General features: G+C 37.9%; 1 protein-coding gene across 18 annotated transcripts in view; it reads right to left on the bottom strand.

Annotated features, from left to right (window-relative positions):
- Positions 1 to 410: 410 nt before the first annotated feature.
- WDR20 (WD repeat domain 20) overlaps positions 411 to 25768 on the bottom strand; it is a 47120-nt gene continuing 21762 nt past the window's right edge. The window contains exons 2-5 of one of the 18 annotated variants that reach the window (XR_012623346.1): positions 18757 to 18939; positions 12531 to 13808; positions 10699 to 10765; positions 411 to 7642 (exon numbers count right to left, since the gene is read on the bottom strand). Coding sequence is in view for 9 of the 18 variants with exons in the window: in XM_074825126.1 (XP_074681227.1) it covers positions 1253 to 1306; positions 12531 to 13808; positions 18757 to 18939 (1515 nt within the window). In the remaining 9 variants the exon portion in view is untranslated. Of the gene's footprint in view, positions 13809 to 14396; positions 16338 to 16693; positions 16808 to 18756; positions 18940 to 23964; positions 24250 to 24346; positions 24403 to 25768 lie in introns of those variants that run through there. The other 17 variants (XR_012623347.1, XM_074825131.1, XR_012623349.1 and 14 more) reach the window with 17 other exon arrangements.

Here is a 25768-nt window from a genome sequence, read left to right as displayed (position 1 = left end):
GACAAACAAGCTGTGTCAGAAACGCATCCGCTGCAGTGTGTTGACCTAATTTTAGACTGCCAAGACAAAGTGTGTACGTCTACTACTGCTGGATCCTTCACAACTCCCGAGACAAATACACGAGACCATGTGATTACAAACTCCTCACCCCACAAAGTTGTCTGTCTGCAAGATTTCTGCTATATGATGTATTTAGAGATAAAACATTAAGAATGAGAACAAAACAATGTTATTTCACTTTCCTAATTGAAATCCAACTGTATTAAATATGAAGCAGTGTTCTAGATGAGATATTTTTGAAAGGAATTTGTTCTACAAAGTTTAGATGGTATTTCTGTACCAAACATTTAATTCAACAAAGGATTGATTACATCAAAAGTGATTGAATTTGAACAGAAAGTAAACAAAAATGCATATTCAAGATAGTTTAATATGTATTTTCTGAATTAGAAATATCACTTTCTTAAATGAATGAGAATTTCTAGTGTAATGATCCGTTACTCCCCTCCCCCATCACTGAATTACATTATTTATACATATAATACAGAGCTGATTGCAGTTGGAAACAACAATATTAAAATAAATGTTTCATAGATACAAAGGATCTTTCTCCACAACAGAGTTTTTCTGGTGTCTGGACACCAATTTTAAAGTAATTCTCTATTAGCATTAAACTAGTTAAGTGCAAAACAATTTTGTTTTAAAAATCTATGATTGCAGCATCCATCTTCCTGAATAACATTTTGAAGCCAGAAAGTAATGACTTTCATTTTCCATGAGTGCATTCTAGGCTGTCTTCTAGCCATCTCTGGTTAAAAAAATCAGTGCAAAATAAACAATGGTGAAGTACTAGTTTAACCATTGAGCTTACTTGAATTTAAGAAACATACTTTATTTTACACTATATATATATATATCTTTTATTTATATATTTATATAGAGAGATTAAATTACACTGGACTTGAAAAGTATAAAGAAACCCCAAAATGTTACTATTTTTTCCTGCAGCACCAAAGGAAGCTTTTTTTTTTTAAATGAAAACTCTTCCTTGGGTGAGCAGCCAAGCAGTATTAGCTGTAATAAGAACTCATTACATTATTCCTTTGCAAATTACTATGTGATTCACATAATTCCATGTTTACACTCTGCCACATTATAATTTGTGATGCTCTTTGCCTGAAGAACAGCTCCTGGTTCCACTGTCATTACTTCTTGTCCTGCGTTCAGAGATTTGCTAGCAGTAGTGTGATGGCTATACTACAGTTCCACTTGGAGAATTGGCCTGGTTTTGGGATGACAATAAACCCTGCAAACAAAGCAGTTTACATTAATCCAGCAAGAGAACCTGACATGAATTTTATAAAGTTCTTAGCCTGAAGCTAAAATGAGTACAATTTATTTTTACCACCACTTGCTTACTTTTAGACATCAGCACCTTCTTTCCTACAGAAGAGTCTTAGCCACTATTGAATCAGTCAGGCAGCACAAAAGAGCTTTCAGTAAGAAAGCGTGTGCGTTTATGACACATGATGAATCTGATCCCACCATCTGATTTAATCTACCTTGCATTCTGAGTCATTGTGAACTGGGAAACTTGAAAAATCATACACCAAAAAAGTGATCAGCATTTTATTAGGGTAGCAACAAACAAACCTATTCCAATATCAACAAGTTTGATACCTAACCTGATACAGGGAAATGCTCCATCTCTTATATGCTATTGAATATTGAGCATTGAATAGAAAAATAGATTATCTAACCAAATATTTATTTTGGTAATCTTAAGAGAATGAAACACTGAGCAAGAGTTCAGTAAAGATTTCCCATTACAACTTAAGCTTGCATTCAGGAAAAGTTTTCAACTACATTGCCATTCAAACAAAACGAGGCTGACTTCATTTCAGACATAATCCCCTTGCTAGACAGAGGCTACTGTCCTGGATTAAGGCAATTTATACCTCACAGATATCAATGGACAGGTTCCATTTGAGATGTGTGTCTAGTAGCCCCTTTTTAATCATTCACATAAAAGTAACCATGTATCAGACTTAACTTAGGAAAAGCTTAATATCAAAATATAATTTAGTCATCTTGCAAGGTCATTATTTAGCCACAAGTGCCAGCAGGCTGAGGAAGGAGCACAATGGCAGCTAAGCTGGAAGCACACCAGTGAGGGTCACTGTGCAATGCCTCACAGTGATAAATGCACTTTTAGCAATTCCTCTAACAGCTACCAGCTTAGGTCTTACCTCAAAATTAAGATCCTGTGACTCAGATCCATCAAACCAGACAAGCTCAGGCAGCAATTAGCACACAATGTAGAATTGGGTCACATCTTCGGAATCTACAGGAGCTCTTTCTTGCTTGGATCCAAGAACTGATAAGTCATGACTGGTGGAAGAAAACACTGACCAGAGACTGAAGAGGTGGAAGGAGGGCTGGGCTGGCTGGATACAAGTCATCAAGTTTCTACTAAAACCACAGCCCTTCCTTTTAAAAAACATCTACCAGTTCAGACACATGAATCTGGACTCATTTGTAGGCTTTATAGCAGAATCTGTGTGTGCACATGCATGTGTGTATATACACATGCACACATTTATGCTACATTTATATAAAATGGAAGCACGCAGCCCTTAATTTGGTGCCCTCCATAGATCACACCTGCAGGAACTAGAACATTTTTTACATGTTTATGTAGTGGCGATTCAAACACTGTTGAGGTAGACTGGAGTGGGTTGGTCTTTAAACTTGTTGGACATTCAGGACGTGCAAAGATACTGCATATTTCATAAGAGAACAAAAAGTTTCCCAGTTATCAGTTAAGGAATAGAAGGCAAATAAAAGGCAGAATTTTAGAGCAAACAAGCTACTGGAGCCCTTCTGAAAATTTTTACCAAAAAAGTTTTGTTCAAAAGTGATGAAGATGAGTCAGAACTCTGTAGTTCATTACTGAAGCATTCTTCAGAAGTCTATTAAATCCAGCAGCAACTGGAAGGTCCTTCTTTCCAGAAGATTACATCCACTAAGCTATTTTCAAGTACCCTGGAAGAAGATGTCCAAGGTATTATTTTCAGTCTTTAATAAATCTGTGATTCAAACTGTTCATATGCAAATAAGTGCTTTACAAGCACACAGAAGGTACTAGGGATGGTATAATATTAAAGTCTTTTTCAACAGGCTCTTAACCACGCTGTACAGACAAGGAGAAATAAGCACTATTCTAATATCAGATTTACACTGATACTAACCAGTTGTTGGGAAACAAAATGAAGTGTCATTATAACACCTCTAGAAATTCAGTGTGGTGCCTTGCTCCCCGTGAACTACCAGACACTCCAGAATTCAAGTTCCAAGACTAGGAACAAGATGTCACTCAATCCTGGTTTCATCTCCCAGGCTGTGAATACTCCCTGCTTTAAAGAGCAGAAGTGCAGTGCAGGTGGCTCAGAATAAGAAAATACTAGGAACTCCTATTTCAATCCTTGCTCTGAATTAATTCTGCAGCTCTGAGCAGACAAGCCAGAAGAACACCAAAGTGGAAAGAATCTCAAGATCAGTTTCCTTGAGCAACTGCAGACAGACATTTCAAAAGCTTCACAACTGCTGCCTTAAAACTTGACCAGGCAACAATGGCCGTGCCAGAACTTCACTGCTGTGGGAGAGATCAGAAATGTTGTGAGTTCTTCTAAGTACTTGATTTCAGAAGACATCTTAGACCTTCATGTAAGAAAAACAAGAATAAGAATTTGGATTCTAGGCATGCAAGTTTTACTGAAGTGGTGAGTGTTCTGAGTAACAAAAAAGATTCTATAGAATTTTGCCATTATATCAGAGTCTTTCAAGCAAGGCCATTTAAGATGTTAGGTGTGTCCCACAGGAAACTTTAGAAAGCCACACTAGAAAAGCAAGTGGGTGCTCAAAAAAAGTTACAGTTTTGATACAAAAGTTACCCTACAAGAGCCTGATCTGTAATGCAAAGGGTGTGGGACTAGAATATTTGTAATTGCATTCTCTGGGAATAATAAAATGGATAAGGTTATGAAAAAAATATAAAAAGCTCCTGCCTGTGAAGAAAGAATAAAGAAATTAAGATTGCAGTGCTTACTGTGAGGAGACCACCCAGTCCAGTCAACCAGGTGGTAGAAGATGGAACAAAAGCTGCAACAACTTCCTAGCGCAACAGCAGAGCTGCACAGTTCAAGAGCCATGGCAGAAAACATGCAAGAATTGCAATGCAACAGCTGTAGATTTGCTGCGCAGTACAGTGCATCAGCTTGAAGTTTAAGAACAAGCAGATCACACTGAGCAAGCAGCGGAACCAAATTACAAGACTGTTCAAAAAAGTTTTGAAAATAAACGTACTCTTTTATTAGTAGTATTTTGTCAGCGTGTGAGTCTAGCAGGCAGCAGGAAATGGAACAGTTCTGAGACTCAAGTCCAGAATTTGATAAAACAATCTTTTCACAACCTCAGAGAGGGTCCTCCAAGTAGGTGCTACATCATCTGCCATCTTAACGGAAAACTCTACAGCTGAAATGCGCTTCTTCCGCCGAGGATGGTGGCGTTTTTCTTATGCCAATTAGCAATGTGAGAGTACTGAACACAGACTGTTTCAGCACTAGTTGCTAGGGCTAGTCCATGTTTATCTATGCATTCTCGGACTTCCCAAAACACACAGGACTTTGCATATTTGGTAAAAACAGGCTTGCAGAGGTAGGAATGAAAAGCCGTAACAACTACAATCAGTAAGGTCATCTCCACCCAAGGTTCATGGTGCTTATAGCTGTGGTCTCTTCAGAAAGACCTGCAGCAGTGTTAAGACTAACCCTCCTCACAATTCATGAGGTTGCAGGGGGGGTATTTTTAAAAAATTCCACATATGCTCCGGCCAAAAGTTGGGGTTTTTTCCAAAGATATGAAACACAAGGTTTCACAACAGAAACTAATTCTACAAGAGATCAGCACATAATTGCTGTATTAAAAAAAAAAAAATCAGGAAGGTACTTCTATGTAGAAAAAAAGCCATCGGTAACTACTTACTATTTTATTCATGTAAATTAGAATGGGATTAATTGGAGCCAAAGATGCAATCATACGTAGTTTCACTAATCTAGATAATAAACTGCAAGTCTGGACACATGAGCAGGATATGGGAAGTTAATGTCTATGTGGTACTTCGCACAGCTCTTGGCACACGCTCAGCCTTTGCCCTGGACAAGAGCTCACTCCTTCCGTAAAGCAGCTCAGCTGACTCTCAGTAACTCGCTGGATGTCAGAACTCTGCACGTCTTTCCTACTTTCTGTTTTGAAATTGAAAGGTAGAAAAAACAAAGCGAAGAGTCCAATGTAACAAACAACAAATGCAAAAAAAAAGTTTCATAGTATCCTTCACTAATGCAATTAAACCAATAAAAAAAAAAAAAAGGCTGTATTAACAAATGCCCATACAAAAATGTCATTGATCTGTTAAACCATTTCTGCTCTTGCCAGTATATGAAATCATGGGAATTTATTATTTGCAGAATATTCCACGGGTAGTTTATTGCTGTCCAGAACTGTGATGTTCCTGGAGTAATTTGAAAAAGTAATCTGGACCGAGATCTTTGCTTGACAAGAGAGCCCATGGTCCAATGCAGTATTTAAGCAATAATAATACTCCAAAACAGAATGAGATTTTTCACATTTGTTTAACATTCTGTAGTCAAATCAGCTGAACTGGTTTTAAGATTTGCACGAACAAAATCTCCAACAGTTTCTTATCCAAATGAATCAGCATTTATTAGCATAAGTCTCTGAACTGCATATACTCACTAAATCAGATATTAATCTCTACTGGAGTCATAAAATTAATTAACTGAGAATGTTCAAGGAAGCACGTGCTGAGCATTCACATAACATACTAGAGAAGTATTTTGTGCAGGATTTCGGGGGATACAGCAAAGCCGATACCTATCTTTACACAGTCTATGTGTTCACTAAAGAGTTTTAAATGTATTATTTGTCTCCTGTTTGCCTTTTTTTCCCCTTTGTTCTAGTAGTGTTACAGAAAAGTATAACTGTTTAAACCATCTGACACCGGATCTTGTCAAAGCATGTAGCAGCATCAAGGAGGTTTCACTTTCAACTTTTCTTCTGTGTACATAAAGGAGTTTTTCTCCTAACAGAAGTGTATCATCATTTTGCTCATTGTCAACAAAAAGAAAAGTCAAGGCTGTTAGAAAACCAGCAGACTAAGACTAACTAAATATCTGTCTAGTGGTATTAGGCAAGATTACTTCAAGACTGGTACATAACTGGCAAATGGAAGACAATGCATGTCCAAGAGGAAAAAAAAAATAAACTTAAGATGCAACTACTTGTGTGCTGGGAAAAGTAAAAATGGCTTTTGCCAGCGGAAACCTGATATGGCTCGAGCAGTAGGACCTCAAGCTTCATTTAGGTAGCAAGTGCTCACATGCTTAGGAACAGTTTCTCCAGCTTCCTCGAACTACAGAAGTTGGTAAAATTTAAAATTTTCAGATTAGAAAATAATGTAATTGAGATAAACCATGGAAAATCTCAGGGAAAAGCATATGACTTAAGGCAACCCTGTCTGGGTTAGTTGTAAAGTAAGTGTGGTCTTAGCAGGAGAAGAAACAAGCCAAATTAGTTTGATAAGGTTGATCAGCACCTACCTAAAATCCAACTTCAAAAACCAGAAAATAATGTGATCATACAAGTTATTTCCTTGAGAAGTTTCTGCAACGTTATTAAATAAAAACAAGCAAGATGACACTTTCATGTTCCAAGATGTCTTTTGCCAAAGTACCTTCTATGACCTCAGAACTTGGGGAAGTTAGTTTTGTTTCATGCTCACACTGACTGTTGAGAAACTGGTTTGACCAACCAGTTCTTGCATCATTTGATGTAACTGAATGTTCCCAGAAGCTTTCAGGACAATTTCATTTTGTTTCTCCATTGGCACCTGTTCTTAAATATACATATATGTTTTATATATAGACCAGCATAGTGGTCAATCAATACCTTCTGAAGTACCAGAAAGTTCTCAAGTTCACGTAAGAAAGATGACTTCCTCAGCTTTAGTCTATAGAGTATTTTTGCCTAAGAGACAGAGTCCTACCTCAGATAGACTGGGCCCAAAGTAACTTTTTCACTGAAATTTTTCAAAAGTGCCTTTGAAACACTTTAGTAAATATTATTTGTTTAGTTCCATCGGTTAACTCAGATGGAAGGGCAACATCTTAGGTCTTCACCTAAACTGGTTCCAAGAAAGTTTGCAGCCAAAGGTTTAGACTAGTTTTAGTTTAGATGAGTTTAGTTCTAGACTAGCCACAGTTTTTCTAGACAGAAAACACTGGAATTATCCGAGTGAACCATATCCTCAGGGCTGCAAATTCAGCAATTAATTAGATAAATGTCAATATCTAAAGCTGGAATAAAGAACATGCCCTGCACCAGAGTCCACAGAAGAAAGAGCTCCTATAGAGTCCTGCAGAAGAATGACAACACTCTGCCCCAGCTGCTATTTGACAGGTAGGCAGAGAGACTCGATACATCCATGTCTGTGTTTTAATGAATCTGAGTTTAAACAAGTTTGGTAAGTGGTTTGATAAATATTCCATTTCATATTACTCAATTCCTAAAAAAAATAAATATCATGAGATGACCTCATCAGCAAGATTTAAACATCAAAACGTATGCATCATCTTGAAGTGAAACATTTACTCAGAGCAAGTTACAGGATGCGAGCAACTTCTTACTTTAAAATATGGCAAGTTAACAGCTTTCACTGTGGCTGTTTGTTCAGCACAGTATGATAGCATAAGACCACCTAAGGACTGCAAGATAAAACTCAAATGTGGAAAGGACTATTGAAAGTTATCTACATTTACAGTTCAATCACACATTTTTATTTAACATCAGTATACAGAGGACAACCCCAGCAAGTTATTTTGTAATGTCAAGTATTTAGTAAAGTTCTTCAGCTGTAACAGTGACAATAGAACAGCTAAAAATAAGCAGTATGAAACAAACATGATCTTCTTAAAATTATAAATATACCAACAATACTTCTTAAAGCTTAATTATTGCAACAGTTAAATTAACAATAGTTCATGTTAGAAAGGCTCTATGAAATTTATTCAAGTTGTCAAGAAATTAGATGGAAGTGTAAAAAGGAAATACATATGAATTTTACTTTTGATTTTCACTAAAGGTAGTCAATACAATTTTGTACAGTATCACCTAACATGTCAATCTTTAACAAACTCCAGCATACAGAATTCATAAAATGCAGAAAAAATTGTTTAATCTTTACATGTAAATTGACAGTAAATTAACTGACACAAATTTTATTATTGTAACATAAGCAGGCCAGCATTTTAAATATTAATTTAGTAGCTTTATGTTGTTAAAGGGGCAGACATATACAGTCATTCCGAGTACATAATCAAATTTCAAGAGGTGATAATTCAGAACACGGGTTTTCTAGAAAGTGTTTAGTAAAAGTCATGTTATTTCCTAATCCAGACATCCTCATCATAAAGCCTTTACAGGGTTATGATCTCTCCTGGCTTTACTGGAGCCACTAGTCGCACCTTCTCACACACGCACACGCGCAAACACACATACCTTGCTATAAATATCACACCAGTGTACTAGGTTTAAATTCACCCTGATAATGCGGGTATGCTATGTGCAACTTTGCTATTATGCACATCACAGAAAGCTTCAAATTTTAGCATGGTAACCTGAAGTCATATAGCTGTGTTTCAGTTTTACTATAATCATCCCTGAAGTTTATACAGATACCGTATCACGTTGAAAGAAATCTATTTGATAGTACTTAAATACCAGCAATTGAACTTCAATTGTAATGATGAAATGCTCCTTTCCATTGAGGAAGAATTAGTATGTATAGCTGCTCATCTCACTCAAATATAGTACATGAACGTTTAAGTACTTTCACTAAACCAGAAGTCATACTAAAACATGATACTGTACTACAATTGTAGTTAACTAGAAAATTCAAGGATGTTATAATTTAAGTCTTAAGTTTTCCTGTACAATAAGTCAAATAAATAAATTCCATGTGCATTTGTTTTACAAAATGGTAGCATGTTTATCTTGCTAGGTTATACACTGCCATTTCACCTGTGCATACTTCTGGCCAATCTTACCTTGAGCTTTCTTACAAAGGAAACAACTAATCGGCAACTTTAATTTAAATAAAATGGAGTCACTGTACAAGATGGTGAGTAGTTAATTCTGAAGTCAGACACAGAAATCACACAGATAGTTCCTCTGACCACTAAGTACAGAGAAGACTTGTTTTGCATATCCAGGTACCGCTTTGGTTTTTCGGGGGTTTTGTGGGTTGGTTTTGGTTTGGTTTTTTTTTCAATTGCTTCTGCAGATCCTGTAATTCAGTTTGAAGTAGCTATAAAGATAGCACATGAAGTTTACCTTGGTTCCTTTAAAATAATTTTCCCACCTTTTCAGATCTATACAACAGTTCTATCATCCCATTTAGCTTTCCCATCAGGGCCTAGGAAAGACAGGGGGAAGAGGCGACAGCTAATTGTCACCATGTTGAGAAGAAAGCTCGTACTCTTGTTAAGGCAACCTATTTTTCTCACCACCCTGAACCTTTTTCTGCAGAAACAGGCTAATAAAAAATGAGAGTGAAAAATTGAAACTAATGAACCCTGAGCCTCATTCAATTTGTTTCCAATTGAATTTTGCTATTCACTTCACCTCACTCTGATCGGTAGTACCACAGTTCTGGAAGTGCAATGCAAGAATAGTATTATCCAGTGAGGAAGCTCAAGGTATGATTATGCATATGCTGAAGTAGTAATTTGGAAAGTTTATAAACAAACTGTCAGGACACTCTGTAAGCACTGTACAGCCTATCAACTCTCATAAGGATCACAGCTGAAGGACATTTCTGCATTTTTTTTCCACTAAGGGCAGCACCAGCTCAACCAGAAAAATGAAGAGAACTTGTCATACACTGTCCAATTATCCAGCGCGTCTTTTGATGGCTATTAAAAATGAGAGGGAAAGGTAGCACTGGCTCAATTGAAATTACATTAGACACTGCAAGCCTGCTTCAGTTTTCCATCCAATTCTTTCTTTAGGCTGGCAGTGGCATGGATTTAATGAAGGCCTTTTGAGGCAATGATGGAAGAAGCAGCAAGATTCAGAGGCTTTCACTCTAAAGTTGGCAGACAAAAAAAAGTGACGGAGTTTTAAGATCACTTGGGGACCCATATTTCAAAAGGAAGACTAGAAATAGCAGCTTTCAACCCAACAGTAATGGGATAGCCTAGGATAAAACAGCTGGCGAAACAGAAATAAATGGTATATAACCCAGTAAGAAAGACATTACCATGACTGTTTTATACTTTGACAATTTTCATTAAATAAAACTATTAAGTGCTTTCCTATAAACAAAAAGGATGCTCATAACGTCCTTCTGGCACAAATATTTTCCTATCAAAGCCCTGTAAACATGCCACCAAAATTTAGTTTTTTACCAGCAGAGTGAGCTCACTAGAAATGCAAGTGATATCAGAAAAACAAATTCATTTGAAAATTTCTAAGTAAATACTTCCTAAACAATATGGCATTTACATCAGTGTGCAATATATTAATTTTGAAAGTGATAACTTCAGCATGAAAATTACTTACCTGTAATTAAAGTTTTCCATATTGGCCAATACATAAATCCTGATTTTTGGTACTGCATACTTTATCTCTGAAATATTTGAAATGTCATATTCCAAATCAAAGTCAATACACAAAAGTATTTAAGTTATACCCAGTCTAACAAAACCCACCTCAGCCACTGAAAATAAATTTAACAGTGTAGTGTTTAGTAGTACGCAAAAGAGTTTTAGAACAAAAAGAAAATATAGGTCACAATAGAAATCTGAGGCACTGCTGTACATGTATAAAGTTAATTCATAAGACGTGAATTGCACTGAGTCACAGAAGTGATAACTGCTTTAGTATTTTCACTGAGGACAACCATTTAAAATAGTTTAGTGTTTGAGGGGTGCTTTTTCTTTTTAAATTAATGCTGGATCTGTAGTTCTTAGGCAAAAAGTACTTCTAGGCAACACCCTCCTCCCTTCTCCCCAGAAAGGGGTTTAAAATTTTTAGTTTTAGATTCAACCTTTAAATACGCATTAAGATGCAGAGCGGACATAGCTCTATACGCATACCTATGTTGTGACAAATTTGATAACAGCTCCAAGAAACTTACATTATACAAACAGCTTTAAGAAAAATAATTGAGTTTTACTTAAAAGTATATAGCAATGAAGATATGGTATATAAATATATACAGTACCTCCACTTCGAAAGTCAGATTTATGAACCAAATGGTTAAAACCTAATGAACATCAGATTTTCATTTAGCTTGCCCAACGTGGCAATATGCAGGTATTACCAGATTATTTCTTTTTCTTCAGGTGATAACCTACTTGCCCTTTCAGAAATTGTCACAAAAATAATGGTCCTTTTTGCTAGATCAAGTCTGGTAATGGGTAATGTTTCCATAGCTGTATTCCTTTAAAATGTTGCCAGCAAACAAAGCTTCTGTAGCACAAAGTACTTTTTAATAAAATAATCAACATGTTTAGCTTCATTCAAAATTTAGCTTGCTGTACATTGGACAGAAGAAAAAAATAAAAGTTTTATCTGTGTTCAAGTGCATTAACAACAAGAGTTAAAACTAGTAATATATTTTAACGAAGGCTCAACTGATAGGTGCCATCAAAAAGCACAAGCTTGTCGATGATCAAATTGCCTAACAAAACTGACAGTAACATAACACTGAAACTACTTAGAGAAAGCTTGCATGATTTTCCCTAACAAATACATAAATCAAGACCTGGCTAAAATTAGAGTTCCTTGATAATACTGATTCACAATTTCAAGAGCATAAACTACAGTCAGTAAAGGGCTCACAAATCTGTGCATAAAATGGCGTTTTAAGCCAGTGGTTTTACATTAATGGCAGGCTACCACAGAAAAGTATGGATGAATAAAAGGCTTTGGTTTTAATTTTTTCAGAGGTTCACATTTCTCATTAGACTTAGAAGCAGCAGCTTTTCATAAGCTACTCACTGGGAGTGCTGTATTTTGTAGAAAACATTAGAAGGATTGTAATTATTTTAGTGATTGACAGGTTTTACTTCAATTTTTACATAAATAGCTTTCACCATATTGTGGTTACGCTTAAGTATTAGAACACTGATCAATAGTTTAGATGCACAGTATTTATTTCTTCTGCTGGAAGGCAACTATACTTAATAATTGTATCCAAGACACTTCAAATCATTCAGAAATATGGCATGCAGTATCCAAAAGTATGGCTCTGAGGATTTTTTTTTATTTTTTTCTTTTTTTTACATTAAGCATAAAGAAATTTTATATTCAACATTCATTTATATTTCAAGAAAACTACCTATTCAGAGTTCTAGTTCTTTGATGCAGCATTAAGGATTAAAACTTACCACTTTACCAGGCCTTGCCCATGTGCAAATAAATCCCTCCTGACAAGCAGTGACTATACAGTCTTCAAGAAAAATTAACACAGTCAGTCTTTCATGTGCTATCTTTTTACAGATAAGAGGCTCTAACAAGGGAACATCTTCCATTCGGGGACAGAGAGGTGTTCCCAAAGTTTTAGCTGGGTCCGTTTTGGTTTTAGTAACTAGGTTCAGTTTGTCACTGCTCTTGCTAGATATATGTCCCATGCTATGATTTCTCTTGTGATCTTTTTCATGGTGTCTTTCCTTCCGATCGTGTAGCGATAAGGTTGCAAATTTACTAACGCCAGAAGCAATGGCACCATCCATGACACTGCTTTTACTGCCAGCATTTGAGACTGCAGAGTGTGGAAGGCTGTTTGACCGTGGAAGAGGAGGGGGTACAGAGTTTCCAGGTGTTGTGATACTGTTTCCATTACTTCCTGGGTTAGTTCCACCACTTCCAGCAGGTGGACTTGTGGCATTCATGACATTTGTATGTGTCCTTGCTCTTGAGAGAGGTTGGTGGGGGAAGAGAATATCTTCTGTAAGATCCCACAAACAGAGCTGTGTGTCCTGGCCTACTGAACCAAATCTATACGTAACGCTCACTGGACGACTGTCTGTAGAGTTCCTTTTGGATAGCCTAGATTGTGTACTATTTGCTCGATCTCTGCCAAAATGAAGGTCTTGGAAATCCTCATCACTTCCGCTAAATTCCATCGGGTCACTCTCTTCTACACTAGTGGTATATGGATCAAACGCAACAACACTGACCCACGATTTATGTCCGTGGCCTCTCGCTATTACTCGACAGTCCACGAAAGACCAAACTGTTACCAAGTCATCCTCTCCACCTGTCACTATGTATTTCCCATCAGGACTCCAACACACACACAGCAGTCCTCCAAAGTAGCTTTTCATTGTACCATGCAATTCCACTGAATCAAAGTTAAACACGCGAAGAAAACCATCCTGGCTCACACAGGCCAAGAACTTCCCATCTGGGGAAAAGGCAAATTCATTCAGGGCACCCTCACCTACTGTCCATTTAAGCAGAGGGTTTCTTGTGGATTTACTCTTGCAAGTGTGAACTGCAAAACTTTCTCCTTGTTTAAGTAGCTGGTAGTGCGGGGCTGTGGTACCACAAGTGTGCTCCACGTTATACAAGTACATATTGCCACTGGAATGAGCTACTAGGAAAAGGCTTTCCGAACCTGGAACCCATTTTACACAGGTTACTCTGGACTTGTCTATTAGTCTCTGTGAAAAACAAAGAAGATACACATCAGAAAGTCTGAAAATTAAAGTTTTAATGATTAACTGTAAGTCTAAGCTTTTGGAGGGAGGGATGGGGAACAATACTTAAGCAAAGTGAACTCAACTTTCTAGAAAGAAGCTACGTTACCGTATTTGGAAAAACTTATCAGGCAGTAAAGAGGAAATTATTTTTAGATAAAGTGCTACCAAATATTATTATTATGGTCCAGTCACATTCCACAAAGAACATACTTCAATCAAGCCAATCTGTTGTTATGAAATCTAAAGGTAGTGTTCTTGGGTTTATTTTTCGCTGTGTAGGTTGAAAAGCATGAAAAGGAAACAATCAAGAAAACACAGAATGTGCTAAATGGAAAAAAAAGGCAGTTACTCATCTGTACTACATAGCAAACAGGTTACAAATCAACAACAGTAAATTTAGACTCTGGTTTTATCTGAAATCACAAATAAAATCCATCCTCTGAAAAAAAGATGCTTTAGGAGCCTTTACCAGGTTTTACCGATTCAGGGAGCAAAAGCTACATACACAGGGACCCTGTTATCATGTGGCTGGAAAGTCAGTAAATGCACCTGGTTTAGTCAATTCAGAAGGCACCACATACTCTTCACCTTGGAATCCCCACCTTCCAACTACTTCTCATTCTTTAGCCAAAGACCTGTCAATACACTCAGTTACCACCCAATTAAGAAGATTCCTCCTTTAAAGAAAAACATTTTAGAGTCCATCATTGCAAGAGAATTAAACAAACATTCTTGATCATAATATCTTCAATTCTGTAAGAACTGACAGATAAAAGTTTGACTCCTTGAGTTTGCTAGTGTAGTTCTGGTGGACTTCTAAAACTTACCAAGTTGGCCATGGCATCACTCAACTGCAACTTGGAGACAAGTAATTCTTTACATGCACTTTTGAGATTTGTACTTGTTATAGATTAATTATAGGCTGAAAGAAGAGCTGAGCTACACAAAAGGGAAGAACGCAAATACAAAGAGCCTAAGGAAACACCGGAACAAGTTACAAAAGCATCAAAAGACAAAGAAGGAAAAAAATCCCCCCAAAACTTGCTATACTGTTTATCACAAACAAAAAACCCAAACTAATGGATAATACACTGACTGTTATCCATTCTGGGTCTGTAACTATCACTGGAAAGCAGCACCTGGTTATTTTAGATTATACTTCCACTGCTGTCAATCTCAGTATAAGACAAGGAAGCCTCTCCCCTGTAATTTCTCATTGGTTAAATTAGCCATTTCGTACTTGAGAGCTGAGGGATGTAACTTAATCTGGGAACTTTTCCTCAAATGCAGTAGCTTTAAAATAACATATTCTTAGCTTCTATTGTGATATTTTAAACAGTTTGTCATGTTTTCATTGATATATACCATTTGTGTCTCAGTAATGATGGTATCAGAAATATTAGTCAGAAAGTTACCTGGTACACACCAAGAGAATATGGACAGGGAACGTCAGTCCAGCTGGCTTGCTATAGGCAACAGTCTTCTCATTATGAAACTACCACTAATATGGCAACAAAGCAAAATTGCTTGTTCCCCTCTACTAGAGCAGCTCAACCTGACATACAACCTCTACTCCTAAGAGCTGTTGCTCAACTTTTATACTAGAAATTTTAAGTCCATAATCATGCTGGGCTACACAATCTTAAATATTGTACAGACACCCTGCAAAACTGATCATTAGGTCAAGGAGGTTATGAATGAAACAGAAGATTGCAATCTGCAATGAGAACAGATTAGCTCAAAGAGACAAGATGCAGAGACTTTAAACTGATATGTAGCAAGTGACTACAATTCATCCCCTTCTCAACTAGCAGAGCTTTAAATTCAGCATGAAGATAAAAACTCTGAAGTTATGCCTTTCTGAAGTTTTAAAAGCTTTCAACCGGGCTCACACTTCAGCAGCACAACAAGACCTGAAGTCAGCATGACTGGAAGATGCATTACAAGAATGGACTGAATGCAGTATCAAACAATCAGTGGAGGAGCTGCGGTAAGGAGTTTATGTTCAGTTTGGTGAAAGAATAGTAAGTAAAGAAACTTCAGTCACCAGACAGAAAGACAAGCCAAGATTATCTTGGTAGCCGTGTTTTAAACAAGCTTGAAGGGACGAAATTACACGTATAGGCCACAAAGGAGTGAAAAAACTGAGGCAATCAAGGAATATGCATTGAGATCTGTCAAAGAGCTTTGGCAACACAAGTATGGAAAAAGTTTATTAGGAAAAAAATGCAGCTTAAGGCTTTAAATAAAAAAGAATTTAAAAGATGAAAGAAACATAATTCAATTGGCTAGCTTGAGAATAACCAACTACCACCTGGAAACAACTGAATCTGTGAGGTATACTTAGTTGGTTTTGGAAATAAGAAAATATCACTAATTTAATTCTTACAAAATTAGAAGGAATACTACTCTTGATACAGATTGATTTAGGGAGGCAGCCACAAGCTGCGTAGTATCACTCACCTCAGCCTTTCAAGTCCCTATTGTCTTCTACATCAATAGAATTAAAAAAAAAAAAAAAGGAAGAGTAACAAGTTAGACTGCATTAAGACTATTGCATTTTAAGTTCAACATAACCTTCTGTGTCATGTGAAATAACTTAACCTGTTATGACACATACGATTAAGTGCTATCCTGGTTGCTTTATCACAGATGATAGTCAAAACAGAGCTTTGGGCTACCTGAATCACCAAATTACTGAACAGGACAGGTGGTAAATTCTAATACCTCTAGCACTAGTACTAAATCTGTTGAAAGATATAAATGCTCATTTAGACCGCCTATGAAGACATGTTTATTCTCAAACACTATCTAAACTCTAAATATAATCAAAACCCAACAGGCACCTGCATCTTGAAGAAAACGAACTGGCTCAAACATCAATGCTCACTGATGTTTCTCTGAAATGGCCTTTAGATGCAAGCCAGAACTTCCAAACACATCCAGGGCAAACTTCAATACTGTAATTGACAGATTAAAAATATTATAAGAGTTTTAGAATTGGTTGTAACTGCAGATAAAATCAGTATAGGAAACAAGAGTTTGTCATTTAACTCTAGCCTACTGTGCACATAGTTTTGGTAGCACCGAGCAAATCCCTATGTTAGCTTTGTAGAAAATAGGTCATCTCATTTAATTTCCACCAACCTGTCGAAGGATGTATTCTCACCACAGTGAAGTAATGCTGGTTATAGCACAGAGGAAACAGGACTAATGGAAATGGCTTCAGTGCTTCCATCATTTGTGGACTACCACAAGAACTATTCAGCCTGCAACACAGCTTTTTTGTCTAGCGTCTACAGCGTAAACAACATCAAGGCATGTAAACATGCATTGGACATTTATGTATTTCAGCTGAAGTTCTTCTCAAAGCAATTACAGTTCAGCTATGAGAGTAGGAACTGCTCTGTGATACGAAACTCTAGCTGTTTATAGTATTTCTACTGCCATTCGTAATACTTATACACTGTTATCATACAAGACTAAGTCAGAGCTGTACACATCCAAACTAGCATTCCCAGTGGTGAAGCTGCACCAATGACAAAGTTTGAGTTTTTTTTCATTTGAGGTGGGTTGTGTATTTTGAAGGGGGCGGTAGTGCAGGGGTAGAGGTGTTAGGACAATGCTAAAATGAACATTTCAACTACTTATACAGAAGTTTTTACCAGAGTACTCCATGCAACATTAAGAGATTCTCCAGCACTGTTTCCCACTCAACACAAGCAGAGACGCAGAGCAGGTGAGGCTAGGTAAGAAGAACAACACTAAGAAGAAAAACACCCCTCTTCTGATCTAGATATAGCTACTTTTAGAAAGCTAAGGAGGAATTAGACAGTTCTAATTATAAAACATCCCCATTGAGAACAATACTTCAATCTTTGCACAAAGACAGAGCAAGGCAACACATCTCTCTGAGGTGGGAAAGATATGCTTGCTCAGTCTGAAACCTGAGCAAGGCTTAACTTCGTCTGCAAAGCTCTTACACAGATTTGAAATTTATTTAAAAAAAAAAAAAAAAGAAGAGACCTGCAAAGCTCTTTGCTATTACTCTCCCACCAATTCACCTGCAGCTAGATTAAAACACAAAAAGGAGCAAAAAAACACCTCCAAAAAACCCCAATCATCCCCCCCAAACCACCCAAATTTCTACAGCTTATTCTCTGCAGATAAAGCTGTCAAAAGTTGTACCAGTTACCAGATTCCTTTCCTTGTTAGCATCCAGACACTTACTCTTCTAAGAATGTCAATACTACCAAATGATCAGAGCCAGTGGTCTTGTAACTTGGCATTAGTCCCCCCGCAGTACTCCCTGCTATCTTTCCTTATTGCACAGCAGCAGAAAAAGCAGATGGAGAGGTTGTTTCAGGTGCATCATATGGCCAAGACCTCATAAGCCTTCAGCTTTTTCTATGCAGCATTGAGCTTAATGTCCTAGTCTTTGGGCAAGCCTTTAGGAATGCTTCATGCAGACAGTTTCTGCTGTAACATCCTGACCAAAAAAATTGGTATTTTTACCTTACTTAATATTTTGACCATAATATATTAAATAGAGGCTTAAATGTTTTCTTCTTCATTCAGAACCAGAAGCCTCAGAAACAACTGACTGCAGAGCGCCTGCAGCAACATTTGGATTTGTAGGCCTTTTTTCCATCAGTTAACTGTCATTAACTCTAGTTACAGTATTACCCAAACTAGAAAGTCCTGATTTTTAATCTTAAACTCCAAAAGATTCCTTCACGAATAACATTTTTGTGTAGGTATTCCAAGCCAATGAAACAGCTGAAAAGCAAAGGTAGTGACTGAATGATAAGCTGTACAGGCAAATGGAGCCATCTATAGAACTCTGAGAATCTAGGATCTTTAATATCACAAATACATTGCATGCAACAATGTTAAGATTTCTACTTACTTCCTCATTAAATAATTTGCTAGTTTCTTTTTTAATAGGGTCTATAAGTTGGACCTGGCCTGCAGAGAAGCCCACTAGAAGAGACACACTTTCTGCTGTGGCTGTTAAGTGATTGAAGTCATGGCATGTAGGTTGTGTTCCTTTGTATATCCTTTTGTCTATTGGTTTACTCAAGTCCGCAGCCTGCAAAGAGAGCAAACAGAATTAAGACAGTTTATCAGAATGTGTGCATATAACCAGTTCTATTTGCAAATAACGTTCACACTAAGCAACCATTTATGCAGTCACAAAACCCTTCTTTAAAAAGCAGCTTTGTATTTATCAAAGACATTCAAGATGTCATCAAAAGGTTTACCTTTTCATATAATACTTGTGGTTTTCAATTTTGCTAAACACTATACCTACCTAGCCTTTGCAACTACCTCAGGTGACAAACCAGTGACAACCATTCAGTAACACAAAGGCTCCAGCAAGTCCTCAAGAACAATCTATTCTCAGAATGTTTACCTGGCACAAGAGGTATTCCATCACACAGAGACAAGGTATCTTCTACTTTCCCAGTTGCAGCTTTCTCAATATGGAGTACAACCAATTTTGGATTAAAAATAGCATATTCGCAATCACCTGATTCTTTTACTGTAAGTCTATCCTTTTATAACAGGCAAACATACAATATTGGTCTCAATTAAATTATCAACTAGATCCTAGGAGAGCATTTTCTAGGAACACTGACTCAAGATGCTGATACTGTGATTATAAAAAAGACATTTTAAGCCATTAAGCTACAAAGTAATTGTGCTTCTGACACTGAACACAATTCAAATATAACTCAGACAAAATAAATGCTAACTAAACTGAGGAACTTCAATATAAACAACTGAAGATCTGGCACTAAAGTGTCAGAAGAATCAAAAGGAACAGAAAAGCAATTTAAAATGCTCTCAGCTGTGTAACCCATGTTTATCCCCCTATCACTTCTGAACAGACAACTTCATCTTTAATCATCCAGAGATTAATACCCACACATTTAATATGCAAGATCATACATCAGGTTCAACCTTTTTTTAAAAAAACCCTCCCTATTTACTAGATTCAGAGTCTGTAATTAGAAAACTGCAGATACTCAACAATATTACAGACCTGAGATGTAGCTGTGATTTGGGACTCAGATTCTAATTTTGATATATACTTTTCCAGTATTTTTCCTCAGAGGAAATGGGACGAGCAATACAAGAAATAAAATTTCTTTGAGGAAGAGGATGAGCTTCATGTAAAAGAAAATTGCTCCAGTCTATTAAACCTTTGAGGATAAGGTCTAAAGAGCAGCAAATCCTTGCGTGCATGGAGCTACACAGACAAAAACTACACCTGTCAGTAGGAAAAAAATCGTAACTAGCTACACAGTGCATCATGTCAGGTGAGCCATTTCCAAGGCAAATGTAACTCTGGGATACGCAATAAGCATATATATGCAACAGTATTAAAGTTGCGCTTACATTTTGCAGCATATATTATAAACCAGTTTAACCAGGTGTATGGCCTCCTGGTTGAAAGCTCAAAAATAAGATGATGTATTCCAACTTCTGAAGTCAGCAGATTAAAAAGTTATTCTCCAGAGCCCAGAGATCCATTATAAGCTAAAAGAATATTAGCAATACCTTTTCAAGGAGAACTTAAATAGAATACTAACTCTACTGGGAGATAATAGGATAAGGCGCATGCCTACCAAGGAGCATTCACAGACACATGTAAATCGGTGATTTAAAGATGAAAGATCAAATCCTAGAGGCCATGTGCTTGCCTCTTAAATTGTGCAAGATTCCCTTGTCCTGTATCACTACAAAATACATGATATCAAGGGATAAATCTTAAGATTGAGGCAGTGTTTCCATCTGGAAGATGATTCTACAGAAACATAAAGATGCATCCCTCTGTACTTCAAAGAAATGCAGAGTTAACAAGGTTAACCTATGAGTCAAGGTTGTGTCCTCTGGACAAAAGTTTCAGCAGGACCCAATGCCTGAGAAGGAAATCCCTTTAAGATAAACAGCACTCAGTCTGAATCATGCTGAATGACCAGAGCGCCACAGACTCTCCCAGCAGAAAACATGGCTATTCCCAAGTTCTTGTTCTGAATCCTCACTATCATTTTAAGCAGCAAAGAATCAATAGGTGGATATTTGCAGACTAGAACTATACCTTGCTCTTGTGTCGTTGAGGTTTTATATCACTAGCTTTTGTTTTTGTTGTCCAACAACTTTGGTGTGACTGAAGTTCCCTGTCTTCTGAAATTATGTGATAACAGATCCAGCAAGACATGAAATTCTGATAAATTAAATCTAAGCACAGACTTCACTGTGCTTGTTCTAGCTGCTCTCTGGGAACCAGATGGCAGTGACAATCTGTCTGAACTTAAATGGAGTATAAATAAACTAATTCAACCCAGAATTACCAGGCTTCTACTGACAGGGATGCCCTGCCTTTTATTTACATGCAGCTAGTGTTTTCAGTTATAATATAGTTGTCTCATGGAGACAAGAAATCCACAAGCACAAAAGTACTCTTTTGGTCTTGATCTCTCTTAACTGAAAGACACGGTAGAATCAATGAAAACAAGAACTAGGAGACATTTTCTTTATTTCTGCAGTTGAAGGTTGCTATTGGATTTTGGTAGGAACAAGAAAACAGCTTACTCATAAAATTCAATTGCGCCTGGGACTCAGCATTTCATTAGCTCACCAAGGCCGTTTGCTACAGTTCTTTTGTGAAAGATTTGATTCTCAGAAAAGAGCTTTTACATGAGATCTGAGTCTACAACTGTCAAATCTTACGATGTGACACTATTTACCAAACAAGGTGATGTGAACTGCCCCCCTCTCAGGAGAATGGTGATGTACTTTGAAAGAGAACAGAATGATCCTGGGATTAAGCTTTTAGCCTCCAAACATGGAGGCTAAAAGCATTGGATCAGGCACCCTCACCTCTGCTTGAGCTGGTAGCAAGCTATTTGCATGCCTCCTGTCCCAGTTCATTTAACATTTTCTTCTGGAAAACACTCAGCACTATTCCAGCCTGTCCATTTTGAGAAACTTACTCCATTGTGGATGATTCATGATGAGGGGAACACTTTGTAATTAGAACTTGTCTAATCATGACTGAAAGAAGGTTGGGGCATCTAATGCAAGGTGAAGAATTAATACTATCCTCCCTTCGAATAAAAATCTGTGCAAGTCACTGAAGTACATCTTCGCTAATCAAGACTCCGGTATTAGCACCTGGGCCAACTGATACCTGCGTTAGGAGTCTGCTCCTTCCAACATACAGTGGTATTCCAAGTACCCCTTGGGCAAAGGAACAAGGAAGAATGGTTATCAGGCAACAAGAATAAGAGGAATCTCACACAACACCCATCTACAGTCAGTGATGCAGCTGAGCAAAACAGGTCTACCTTGGGCATCAACAGCTTCTAAGTCCTGTCTTTGCGCAGATTAACACTCTCTAGAGAATCTTATGCGTACAGAAGAAAAATTGACCAACTTTGCCATTTAGTTCTTTGTGATAAATTCATACTCTAGAAATAAAACATGAACGATGTAACTGTTTTGGGGACTTCTAGTCCCATTTAGTTAACTCTCACAGCACACCATTTTAGCAAAACTACCCCTACTCTTCTAGGGTAGGGAGAAGGAAAAAAAAAATTTCTGACAGCCTAGCAGTTGCCCATTCACTCTGAATCATGACTTCCAGCAGAAAGGCAGTTAAGGGGAACATCTTAACCATAGCTTTAAGTACCTAAACACTAGGAAGAAAATGGGGGAAAAAAAAATCAGTTACCTCTGTCTGAAGCAAATATTTATGTTTACAGATTCTAACATTTGACCTGTCTGTTTAGGATGAGCATCAATAACCTTGGTTCTGTAACTGTATGTAATTCTAAGGTCAAAGCCAGATTAATATCTGTCCAAGATTCATTTTTTATATACTATTGATCCAAGACTTAGAGCTTTCATACTAAGATTTCCCAAACAGTGAATCACATAATTTAAGTCAGCATTTAATCATGCTCCTTGACAGATGTGATTTCTTCCTGTATCTTTTATTTTCCTAACTTACATCTGCAGCTTTCTGCAAATTTTAGTTGAATGAAACGTATCATAGATGCTACACTTCCTTCTGTGGTGGGTTGACCCTGGTTAGATGCCAGTTGCCCACCAAACCCGCTCTGTCACGCCCCTCCTCAGCTGACAGGAGACAGGGGACATAGAACATAACGAAAAGCTTGTGGGTTGAGATAAGAACAGGGAGAGATCATTCACCAATTACCATCATGGGCAAAACAGACACAACTTGGGGAAATTAGTTTCATTTATTAACAATCAAATCAGAGTTGGATAATAATAAAAACAAATCTTAAAACACCTTCTCCCCACCCCTCCCTTCTTCCCAGGCTCAGCTTTACTCTTCATTTTCTTTACCTCCTCCCTGCCAGCAGCTCAGGGAGACAGGGAACGGGGGTTGTGGTCAGTTCATGACATGCTGTTCCTGCTGCTACTTCCTCCTCAGGGGGAGGACTCCTCACGCTCTTCCCCTGCTCCAACATGGGGTCCTTCCCACGAGAGACAGTTCTCCATGCACTGCCCCAGCGTGGGTCCCTTCCCTGGGGTGCAGCCCTTCAGGAACAGACTGCTCCAGTGTGCGTCCCTCATGGGGTCACAAGTCCTGGCAGCAAACCTGCTCCAGCGTGGGCTTCCCACAGGGTCACAGCCTCCTTCAGGCACATCCACCTGATCTGCCGTGGGGTCCTCCACGGGCTGCAGGTGGAGATCTGCTCCACCATGAACCTCCACGGGCTGCACCATGGGCTGCAGGGGAATCTCTGCTTTGGCACCTGGAGCACCTCCTCCCCCTCCTTCACTGACCTTGGTGTCTGCAGAGCTGTGTCTCTCATATCCTCACTCTCTTCTGGCTGCTGTTGCGCAGCAGTTTTTCCCCCTTGTTAAATGTTATCCCAGAGGCGCCACCGCTGTCGCTGATGGGTTTGGCCTTGGCCAGTGGCGTGTCCGTGTGGAGCTGGCTGACATTGGCTTTATCGGACATGGGGGAAGCTTCTAGCAGCTTCTCACAGAAGCCACCCCTGTAGCCCCCCAACTGCCAAAACCTTGCCATGGAAACCCAATACACCTTCCATGCTAAAAAACATCTCAGAGATCAGAAATGAGTTATTTATTAATTTCTCAGATAATTTCAACTGTAGTCAATAAAAAGCTCCCTTTAGATACTTTATAGTATTTAATATCACATTTGCCAGGAGACTGGCTTTCAGCGGGTCATGGCTGTGACACAGAGAGAATATTAGGTCTTTAAGCTTGGAAGTGAGGGCAAACATTTAATAAAAATTTTACTTCCAAAAATCCTCTTGAGAAAATCTCTCATGTTGAGAAAATGAATTGATCTTGAAAGGCAGATTAGATTGGCTACGTATGTAAAGCTCCACTGCAAAATAAAAGAGAAGACACAAAGAACCAAGATATTATACTTCTGAAAACAATTTCCTCAACATTTCAGGAGCTTAGAATTCATAACTTATTACCTGTAGCGTGATACCTCTTCAATACCTTGCTGTCCAGGGGTTTAATGGTCCCTGGTCTATAAACAGAATAATTTGAGAAAGCTATGCTTGTTACAATGCTATACAGTAACATGAGAAATCAACTCTTAGAATTATTGCTAAGTGAACTTTATTGAACTTCACAGATGCTCTTTAAACCCTAGCTGAAAAAAAGAGGCAAGGTAACCCTTGCTGCAGCACTTTGCCTTACAGTATCCCCTAGTGAACAGGGCAGGGTTTTCCAGGACAGACTTACTCACTGTATTAGCAAGAACATGGAAAACTAAACCAGGAGGGCCCTTACAGCTTGTTTATTCTTCCTCTGTGTCTGTGCTGGTCTTCCTCTCCCTCCTGCAGAGCTAGCTGAAGGACAGAGAAAGCTGAGGAACACAGCAAGAAAACTGAGTTTTCCTAGGCATTTCTGTAAAATTTTCTGTTGAACTCTGTTCATTGTTTCTGTACATAAGTGCTTACACCAGAAACACTAGCTTCAATACTTCACACTGGAAATCCCTCTAATTACTTTATTATCAAAAGGAGTAGATTTCCAGGTATTTGGGTTTTTTTGTAGAGCCCAAATACAGCTCACTTAATATTAGTAATAGAAATCATTTGTAGTTACTTTACTGTTGCTTCAAGCTGGTGTGATCTCATAGCTGACCTGCTCTGGGCAGGAGGTTAGACTAGAGACTCTCAGTGGTCCCTTCCAACCTGAATGACCCTGAGATCCTAAGCTTAGGAACAATCAACACAGCAGCAACATGGCCACTCCCAGCTTACTTAACAGGTCTAGTTTATGTCTTAAAGGAACTTCACAAAGGAAGAAAACTACAGGAACAAGTTAGTTATCTTTCCCTATAAAGAACACTGACGTAGAGCAAAAGTTCTGCTTAATTTATACGAGACACACAACAGAAAGTCCAGGCGATGCTTCCTGCAACCATAAAGCCCTAATAAAACAGCGCAGCTGACAGTAACATAGCCAACCAGTAATAAAACGGCTTCTACAAACATAACTGCATGTAAGCTGACAGACTGCTGACTAATGACCTTAACTTTCTCAGTAGAAAGTTTAAAGTCTGGCAAGAACTCACATCAGTTCCATGGTGTCTTTAGATTCAACAGCACAAACCTTTCAGGTAGTGTACAAGTGAACACAGGGCCACTTCAGAAGCCCCCAGAAACCTTATAAACTAGTTTGAAAGCTTCTGGGACCACTTATAAACTAAAAAACCAAAACGTATAAATTCTCTTTAGGATTCTATAAAGAGCCAGCAGACAACCATTTGTAAAGTTGCCTTATTACACATAGCTACAATAGGTTTCTTAAATGCAAAGACAGTTTCTTAAATAAGAGCCGCTTTTTCCATACCTGATTGATGTGCTTTAAGGGTTGCATAATAG

This window comes from Strix aluco, chromosome 4 (assembly GCF_031877795.1).
Source record: "Strix aluco isolate bStrAlu1 chromosome 4, bStrAlu1.hap1, whole genome shotgun sequence".
Lineage (NCBI taxonomy): Eukaryota > Metazoa > Chordata > Aves > Strigiformes > Strigidae > Strix > Strix aluco.
The sequence above is the reverse complement of the archived record's forward strand: the minus strand, read 5'-3'. Positions and strand labels throughout refer to the sequence as shown.